This window comes from Juglans regia, chromosome 8, assembly GCF_001411555.2.
Source record: "Juglans regia cultivar Chandler chromosome 8, Walnut 2.0, whole genome shotgun sequence".
In the NCBI taxonomy this organism is placed as follows: domain Eukaryota; kingdom Viridiplantae; phylum Streptophyta; class Magnoliopsida; order Fagales; family Juglandaceae; genus Juglans; species Juglans regia.
The window spans coordinates 20,399,556-20,409,775 of NC_049908.1; the positions used below are offsets into that span (position 1 = coordinate 20,399,556).

General features: G+C 31.8%; 1 protein-coding gene across 1 annotated transcript; it reads right to left on the reverse strand.

The window, feature by feature from the left end:
- Window positions 1–3,216: 3,216 nt before the first annotated feature.
- Window positions 3,217–5,371, reverse strand: LOC109018276 (ABC transporter G family member 4-like). Its single transcript, XM_019000437.2, has one exon. It carries the CDS (start codon window positions 5,292–5,294, stop codon window positions 3,372–3,374), a length of 1,923 nt encoding a protein of 640 aa, XP_018855982.2. The 5' UTR covers window positions 5,295–5,371; the 3' UTR covers window positions 3,217–3,371.
- Between the last annotated feature and the right edge of the window lie 4,849 nt (window positions 5,372–10,220).

Genomic DNA, 10,220 nt, shown 5'->3' on the forward strand with positions numbered 1-10,220 from the left:
AGCGTGTTATGTCGTTGCAACAGAATCCCCGTGGGCGAGGGAAAAAGAAGAAATAAATTTTATCAATATTTCTGACTAGTTTTAATATCTAATTTTGTACTTTTATAAGACATTGTTACTTCTTAATTGGGTATGTAATATGATACTATTGGTATTTTGTTTTTAAATTTTATGAAATTAGTATTTCTGATCTGTACGTTCGAATGTAAATAAAAATCGTTCGAACGTTGGTTCACACTGTACAAACGTTCGAACGTAAATACAATTGAATCGTTCGAACGTTAAACCGACTAACGTTCGAACAAAGAACTTGCATTCGGACGCTCCTTCGTTTACATTCGAAATAACGTCCGAACATTAAACGCGCTACGTTTGAACATTTACGTTTACGTTCGAACAAATATTCGAACGTTTATTGTAATTAACGTTCGGACGCATTAACATGCGAACGTAAATATGATACGTTCGAACGATATACAACAAACGTCAACTTCTCTCATTCGAACGCCAATCGGGTCGGGTATAACGTCCGAACGTTTAATTGTACGTCCGAACGTGATTTTCTGTGACAGTTCATAACCGTCACAAAAAAAGGAACGTTCGAACGTTGTACCGAACGGAACACTTCCAACCGTCACTAAAAATATTTTTTGTGACGGTTGAACAGTAAACCGTCACCAAATGTTTTCTGTGACGCACTTTACGTGACGGTCATGGTGACGGTTTCAAACCGTCACCAAATATGTTTAGTGACGGTTTGCCATTTTTTTGTGACAGTTTCCTCTGTCACAAAATACACATTCTGTTGTAGTGATTAATTATTTCACGAAAGAAATATAAGTTGAAAAGTATTCTTAGTGTGCAAAATTTAAAGAATAATGATAGAGCTGCTACCGCTGGTAGCTCCTCACTGGCTCTATCATGTATTTTTTTACGGTATTTCACGGTATTCATCTGTCGAAAGTGAGGATTTATTAATAAAATTTGGGAGGGGTCATTATTGGACATGTGACTCTAACTCTTTAAAAAAAAAAATCATTAGTTGATAAAAATATACATAGAAATTAAAGAAATTAATTTGAGAAGGAATCTTAAATGCTAAACGATGTGCCGATGTGCATGCTTTCAATCTACTATTGTTCAGCTTTAATGGGATGGTGAGAATAATTCCAGTTTATGAATTCTATTTATATTTATGGATATATATATATATATATATATGTATGTATATATATTTTGATCACTTGCATACTTTCTATTTAGGATCCTTCATATATACTTTCTCTTGTAGCATGGTTTGCTATAACAAAAAATCTTCACAACTTTCTAACACTCCACATTATTTTTAATTTTTATTATTTTTTTCTTTTATTAAATATTTATTATATGAATAATGAATAAAAAATAAAAAAAAATTTAAAAAGAATAAACTCAAAAAAAAATTTTAAAAAATTTTAAAAATTTTAAAAATTTTAAAAATTTAAAAAAATATGGAGTGTGAAGTGTGGTGGAGGTTGTGTAGCAAAGCTCCTACAGCCACCGTTCCCAATCCCGCTGGGAGCCACCCATAATGTAAAATGTTGTATTTTTTTATTTTACTTTTTTATACATGTATTTTTTTTAACACTATAAAATATTTTTTAAAAAAATAAAAAAATTATAATATCATTAAAAAATATTTACTTAATCACTAAGTAAAAAAAATATTAAAAAAATTTAAAAGAAATATAGCAGGACCGGGAGCGGCTTTACTCTAAAATATTTCCCATTCTTTCTGATTTGTTTTTTGTTTTTGATATATCCTTTCAGTCTGTATAGTTGATCTCCAGTTGTTGATGAAGCCCAAACTCCCTTTGTAAACTTGACAAACAATAGTTCTAACAAAGATTGGCATGCATTTGAGTTATGGAGACAAGTCAGAAAGTGTTTAACAGAGAAGTAAGCTTAAAAGGTTTATAATATGATTTTTTTTCCATTAAACTGATAAGTTGTTGGCCGCCACCCCGTATACTTGCGATGGGATTGATGAACAGTTCTCGATCGATAGGTCTTGTGAAGCTTCCTATGAGAGTACTTCAATGAAGTGAAAGAGTTTCTCGTAAAGAGTTTCTATCTCCACCTTAAGGATGTTAAATAGTGAATTCGAAAATTCTTAAGGAGCAATTTGAGGCGATGTCGACGTAGCCGGCAAAGGCCTTTGTTAAAATACTTTATTTGCATTTATCTTACTATTATTCTTTATATTTCCGGCTGCTTAGTATTATGTTCACATTTTATAATGTGTATTTGATATATAATTGTTAATTTTTTTAAAACAAATCTAATCCACCCCCCTCTTGGGTTAGTCATGATATGGGCAACAAATACTTAAATTGGCAAAATAAATATAGAGGCGTTTAGGGTTGTGTCAAAATGATTGCTTACAAATTAAGTACATATCTTTGGATCAAGATCTCCTCAAGTTGTTGTGTGAACTTGATAGCCTGATCAAGTGATAGAGAGAGACACATGGATCAGTAATTACTCATTTAATGATGTCTAAAATGCAATAATAAATACTTTAAGATTCACTTCACGAGTCTATCTCTCTTATGTACTCTCAAATTTAGATAACAACTTGAGAAGATCTTTTACCCAAATCTTTTGAAAAGAGGAACCCAATTATTGGATAGATAGTGCTTGAGTTTTGCTTACAAAGTGCAAACATCAGATCTTTTGAAAAGAGGATATTTGTAGCTAAAGCATATGATAGTGCTTTAATTATTTCTTCAATAAAAAGTATTATACTTAGCGTAATTACTTTGATAAATTAAAGCATACATAGAAGAATTGGTGTCTATATCAAACATCAAATCGTAGTAAGTTCTATTCCCTAAGGCCTTGTTTGTTTTTAAAAAATATTTCATTTCATCTTACCTCATCATTACAACTTTCTCAACTTTCAATATAAAATAAAATAAATAATTCAATTTTTTCAAATCTTAAAATAAAAATAATAATAAAAAATATATTTTAACAATATTTTATTTAATTTTTTAACTTTAATTTCAACTCATCTCATCTCATCTCATCTATGAAAACAAATCAATCATAATCCTGCGACAAGGATCCAAAGGAAAACGTTATTCGCTAACCCACCTTCCCCCCAAGTTCTTTGAAGATTTGGTATTTTCGGCCACTGTAGTTGGGTAAAAATGCCAAACAGAGGGTAAGTTCTTGGAGGATCAAAGCATGGGAACCCCTTCAATTATTTTTATCAAAAGTGAAGCCTATGATCATGGAAACATTACAGGTGCTTGATCATGAGTTCTTGAAAAACAGATGAAAATAATTAAAGTAAAAATAACTATAAAGTAAAGAGTAGTTTTGTATCACTTTTTGGATCTTGAAACCCTTCTGATCAAAACCAGAAAGCAAAGCACGCGATAGAACACAAAGAAACCAACCAAGATGTAAATATTCGTCCATCTATGCCCCTCATGGAGCCCTCTCGTCTGCAACACATCACCGCCAGTCACCATGCACTCTTTGTTCTCTTCGTACCATATGAAACACTTCGAGACAAGGCAAGAATACTCATTGATGAGTAGGGCATCAAGCGCATACTTATACATTGAGAGGAAATGCATGAAAAGCCAGTACTTTGGCATACTTTCTGAGGAGATGAAGTAGCCAGAGAAGAGAAAGAAAGCCCCTAAAAGTATTGTCACGAGCGAAGTACCCGCAATGTAGTTTGGAGCAAGAGAGCTCAAGAAGAGCACGAAAGAATTCGCCATCAGAACTATGACCCAGATAACCATTACAAAGTAAGCAAAAGCTTGCCATGAAGAACAAAGACCGACCAAGAAATAAACCGAGACCGAGTATATGATTGCGATGGCGAGCAAGTAGGGCAAGAAAACGAGGGTGTTTGCCATGAGATAAGAAGAGATTCTATAAGCACCGCTTGAAGTTTCTCTTAAAAGTATTGGCCTTTCATTGATGAAGATTGGAAGGGTTTCAGTTGTAGAAGAGAGAAGGAAGGTGAGAGTGAAAGCGAAGAAACCGAACCTCTTTTCAATGCCTTGCTTGTCAAAACCAATATTGATGTAAATTGTTCCCAGAACAAGACCAACAACAAGAGCTTCCAATGTGTTGGTTAGAAGAAGCTGTCTGGTTCTGTAAATGATCTTCCAAAACCTGTTATAAAGGGTGAGGATCTCATGCACCCGAGAGCTCCTATATTTTACATTTTTTGCATCCCCATCAAGGGAGGCTGTGGAATTATTGGGTGATGGATCAGGGACTGATGGTGGTGTGAGGGGTTTAAGCTCCTTGAGTTGGTTAAGTACTTCCATGGCGTATTCTAATGCATTGAGCTGTGGAGGAACATTGAAGTCATTCGAAACCAAGAAAGACTGCAGTGAAGAAAGTGTCCCATGATGCACCACAGTCCCTTTTGAAAGCAAAAGGATTCTGTCAATGGTGGAGAGGATTTTGAAGCTTGGTTGATGTATAGACAAAACCACAGTGCGGTGACGGGAAGTGGCAATGGATTTAAGTGTTTGCATTACGTTGAAAGCAGAAGAGCTATCGAGGCCTGAAGTTGGCTCGTCAAGAAGCAAAACTGCAGGGTCATGGAGAAGGCTTAGGCCTATGGAAACGCGTCTACGTTCCCCACCCGAGAGGCCATGAGAAAGCCTGGTGTTTGCTAAATGCGTGAGCCTGAGCTCGGTCAGAAGAGAGGAAACAATGGCGGAAATATCAGATGTTTTTGGGACATGCACTAGGCGAGCAGCGAAGGCGAAAGTCTCGGAAACAGTGAGTAAGGGAAGGCATGCATCGTGCTGAGGGACATAGGCGGAGAGTTTGCGGAATGAGGAAGGGTTGATGGGAGAAGAGTTGAGAAAAAGAGAGCCACTTGTGGGTGAAACTCGGGCAGCCAAAATGTCTAAGAGGGTGGATTTTCCAGCTCCGCTGGGGCCAACAATGGCCAAGATTTGAGAGGGATATGCAGTGAGGGAGACATCACGGAGGATGTAATTAGTGGGAGGGAGTGAGGAGCAAGGTTTGAAGAAGAAGAAGATCAGGGGTGCAATGGTTCTAGTAGTACTGGAAATACTGGTGCTTGATTTTGTGTAGGAGATTGAAGAGGCTGTTAGTTTGTAGCTCTTTAGCGGCGGCGCCATCGGTGGTGGCGGTGGCGTGTCTGTAGATTGGTCCTCCATTGAAATGGTGATGGGAACTGGGATATTGAAGCTGGGAGAGTAAGGGAAAGGAGAGGGAGATGTGTTAATGGAGATTATAGTTTCCATGAGTCTGCAGTATCATGTTGGTGGAATTAAGATAAAGAAAAAGAAAGAAAGAATTAAAAATTTTTTGGTGGGCTGTCCCGACGCTGTAGTTTAATTATGAAATTGGAGACAATAGAATTGGAGTAATAATGTACACAATGATCATAATTCATGAGTTAATTCACCGCGCGCGTACGGGAAAATGCTAACAAGCTGAGGAGATCATCATACTATTAAGTTTTGATTTTTGATTTTTAGTTTTGTTTATATAATATTTTGATCAAAACACCTTCTACAATTAAAAGAGAGATAAACCCGTACAATATGTATTTAATGTGGGGTCTACATTGTCTTCGGACAGATCAAATGAGATGTTATATCTATCTCTTTTCGAATTGTAAAAAATATCTGAATTAGAAAAATTGTATAGAATCTCGATCAGTACTAAATACACGACTTATTATGAGATCATTTGAAAATTTAAAAAAGTCAAACATAATTTAACATGATGATCGATCTCTAGCTAGCTCGTTGGTAAAATCAAATGCATGTGTATTAGTCGTAATTGGCGTGTATATGTGCGTCAATATCAAAGTATATATACATATATATATATATATAACAACACTTTGTTTTTGACGTCTACTACTCTCATTATTTGTAACTTCTCAAATACAAATTAGGATTGCTATCCGTATATGAAACTTCCCTTTCGAAGACTACTTGGTCTACGTACTACATTCTTACACATTTAACCATATGAAAAATACATATTCTGTTCAATGAGTCCGGCCTGTATAAACAGACAATAGTCATCAATTTGACTATGACTACTCAATCGATGACAAAGAATGTCATTTGTGAGCACTCGTTTGAATAATAAGATGTGATGAAATAATTTTAAATGAATTGAATAAATATTATTAGAATATTATTTTTTAATATTATTATTATTTTGAGATTTAAAAAAATTAAATTATTTATTATATTTTATATGAGAACTTAAAAAAATTATACGTAATGATGAGATAATTTCTGTATCCATAAAATAATTGATAAATGACAAAAAATATAATAAATAAATTTTCAATCGTTTTAAGCTTAATAATATTAGAATATAATACAATTAAAATAAGAAGAATAGTTTACGGCATGAGCCAAATAAAATGCATATGATCACATGCATGCATGAATGATCTTATCTAAACTAGTTATGACTGTTATACACGTACACGTAATAATGCAGTTGAGTTGAGAGTACGTAGCTTATAACTCAAGTTTTGTTTCCTTTTCCAGTTAACTTTTTCTATCTTTTTCAAGGCACAAGACTTTTACGTAATCGGCCAGGTTCCGGAACCGATGGTTGAGATAAACTGTCATTTTTTATTTTGTTAATTATAAAAATTTGTATTTATATTTTTTAGGTTTTTGTGATTTTATGGCTAAATTTTTTAATTTTATAAAAAAATTAATATCTAAATTTAAAAAAAAAAAATCACAATTAAGTACATGAGCTTTGCTACACATGAATCTCCACCACATTCCACACTCCATATTTTTTTAATTTTTAATATTTAAAAAAAAAATGAGTTTATTCTTTTTAAATTATTTCAAATTTTCTATTCATTATTTATATAATAAATATTTATTAAAAGAAAAAAATAATAAAAATTAAAAATAATATAAAATGTAGAGTGTTAAGAAGTTATGAAAATTTTTTATAAGTACATTGATCAATCTTTCGTTAGAAAATTAACGAGAGGTCACGTGCGAATCTTTGATTGACGAACATGTGGTATCAAATATTCAAGCCAAGTGATTCAAGAATGATACATGGCCTTCTTCCTCTTAATTTTCTACAGGATGTTGAGAAATAATCTTATATTATTTGTGAATAAAATTTTAGATATATTTATAAAAAATAACAATTATCTCTTGTTGAACTAGTTTTATGAGATGAGTTAGGATCATAAATTTTTTCATGGTATCAGAGTCTGTCACAATATGAATGAAGTTGATCCACACTACTTATCTGAAGATAAAAATTAGGAAAAATACTGACCTGGACGTGAGAGAGAGTATTAAAAAATAATCTCACATTATATGTAGATAAGATCTTGAACATGTTTATAAGTAATGAATAATTTTCTTTTATTGAATTGATTTTATGAGATGAATTAATTTTATAAATTTCTTCAAATGAAAGCACCTAAGTAAAAATTTCCAATTAATTTTTTTTTTTTTAAAAAACAAAGAAATCTCAAATTGAGAATCATGTGAAGGACCATGTCTCGTATATCTTATTGAGGTATAAGATGGATGGGGAAAGATAACAAATATATAAATATAAAAATGGCACGAGAGGATGAGTTGGGTGTTGAGAAGACAAATGAATTAAATAAAAGCAAAGCAATTATTCCCAAGTTCTGATCGATCACGAGTTCACTGTTCACTCACAAAACTCTCTCACTCTGATTCGTACTTTAAAGGCATTAAGAAGTTTGGGCCCACCAACATGACTGCCCACGCAACACGACGAGCTCTGGTATCAATAGCTGCGCAATCCGTGACTCCACCATGCATGCATTTCCATGTGCATGTGGACCAGCTGTAGAGCTATAGCCTATAGATCATGATTTCGATGAGATGTCGACAATGCAATACATACTCACGTGAATAACGTACCTGAATATTGTCTTAACATGACATTTCTTCTTCTCAAAGTACAGGTCTGCCCACTGACTCTCCACAACCATATTGCATGTCCGCTCTATTTTGGACCATTTTTTGGAGGACTTTTTCTTTTAAATATTGTCATTGTTTTTTTTAGTCTAATCGGAGATTGTAGTATCTAAGATGAGGAATACATGACTTTTATTTCAAAATTGAGATTCTCTATAGTTTAGTTTTTTTTTTTTAATTATTATTATTATTATTATTATTATTTATGGAAACAGACTCGTTTTATTAATGAATCGAAGTTATAACTGTGATTTATCAATACATAGAAAATCCAGACTATAAGCCAAACTATGCATCAGCTTTGAGGCTTCCCCACACGTAAATTTTTTTATGATAAACATTGTCTTAACTTCTAAAAAACTCTATCCTAACAGAAAAAACACTCTGTAAAACTGAACTTCACGACCCCCTCTATCCTCCCAGTAAAAAAGAGTACGAGACACTGCTATAGACACCAAATCTAATAGTATATTTCTATTTTATTACTAACTAAAATAACCAAAAACTACAAATAAAACACATAACTAACTACAGAGCCACAAGCATTGGCGTGAACCTGGTCATCACACATATCACAAGCATCGGCAACTCGAGCCCCGACGGCACAAACACACAGCTCACGCACAAAAAAATAAATAAGTAATTTATGACTACATAAAAAAATTCACTTTTTAATAGTAGGTTTTGCTATTTTTTAAAGAAGTGTGTGGAACTTGTTTCTCTTAAAACTATATCTAGAATTACTCATATTATAAAAAAAGAAAATGATATGCATATAACTTCTTACACGACTATATTTTAAATGAGAGACATTTTTATAAAATATCTTATAAATATAATATCGTTTTACACAAATATCTTCAATTTAAAATATTAGTTTTGTGGTCTTATATGAATAATATCAGATACAGTTTTTCTTTATATGAATAATATTAAATACTATTATAATTATTTTATAATGTTTTTCATTTTTGTTTTAGAATTTAACTATATAATTACAACAAATAATTGAAAAACAAATTCCATTAGACGTCTTAGCCTGGTTTGTTTTCACAAATCATTTCATCACATAACATTTCATTATTATAAATTTCCTAAACTCTCACATAAAATACAATAAACAATTCAACTTTTTCAATTCTTAAAAAAAATAATATTAAAAGATTATTTTCAAATAATATTTTATTCAACTTTCATCTCATCTCACATCATCTCATATGTGTAACCAAATAATTTTTAAATTATAATTATTTCCTATAATTTTTATAAAAAAAAAATCTATTTTAAAATGGCCAATTTATATTTCTATTTCACTTCTACTCGTAGCTCTCCTATTTAAACAAAAATTTAAAAATTATAGAAAATAGCAGAAACTGAAAAGGAGTTTGAATCAACGTTTTAAATTCCGTTCCGGTGATCATTTCGGTTTAAGTACTGGAACAAAATATTTTAGTACCGGTGGGTTCCGGTATATCATTTCGGGATTATATATATATTTTAGATAAATATTTATATCTATATATAAACTAACAACTAATAGAATAAATACATGTATATGTAAGTGTGTATCATATATGCATGTATATATATATATATATATATATATATGGAAGAGTTGATGATTAATATATGTTGAAAAAATACACACTTGAGTTGAGACACACAAAACAAAGAAAAAAAAATAGAGAAATTATAAAAAAAATAATGATATTTAAAAAAAAAAAAAAAAAAGAGAGAGAGAGAGAGAATGAAGGGACATATTTAAAGTTATAAAAAATTTAAATTATATAAATACATTTTATATTCAAGAATTAATTAAATAATATCTAGATTTAAAATTTACAAAATTGCCATCCAATCACAAGAAAATTACAAAACAGTCCGAAATAGAATAGGACCAGAATGCCAATTCCAGATGGAATTTGATCGAAAACTAAAAGGCTAAAACGGACTGAAACGGGTCGGAATTTGGAGCGAAACGAAACTAAGACATAATGTACCAGATATTACACTGAAACGATAGAAAATTCCGGTCATGCAAAAATATAACAGAATTTAAAACTATGGTTTGAATAGAATATAGCTTACAAAGACTTGCACAATTTGGCAATAAAACTTATGCCCAAGAGTTTAAGAAGGGAGAATTTACAATTTATAGTAATTTGTATAAACTCTCGTGCTCTCTCAAGATCTCTATTATAATAT

Coding starts and splice junctions, on each gene's coding strand:
- LOC109018276 (XM_019000437.2), bottom strand. CDS start 5,294: ATGGAAACTATAATCTCCATTAACACATCTCCCTCTCCTTTCCCTTAC.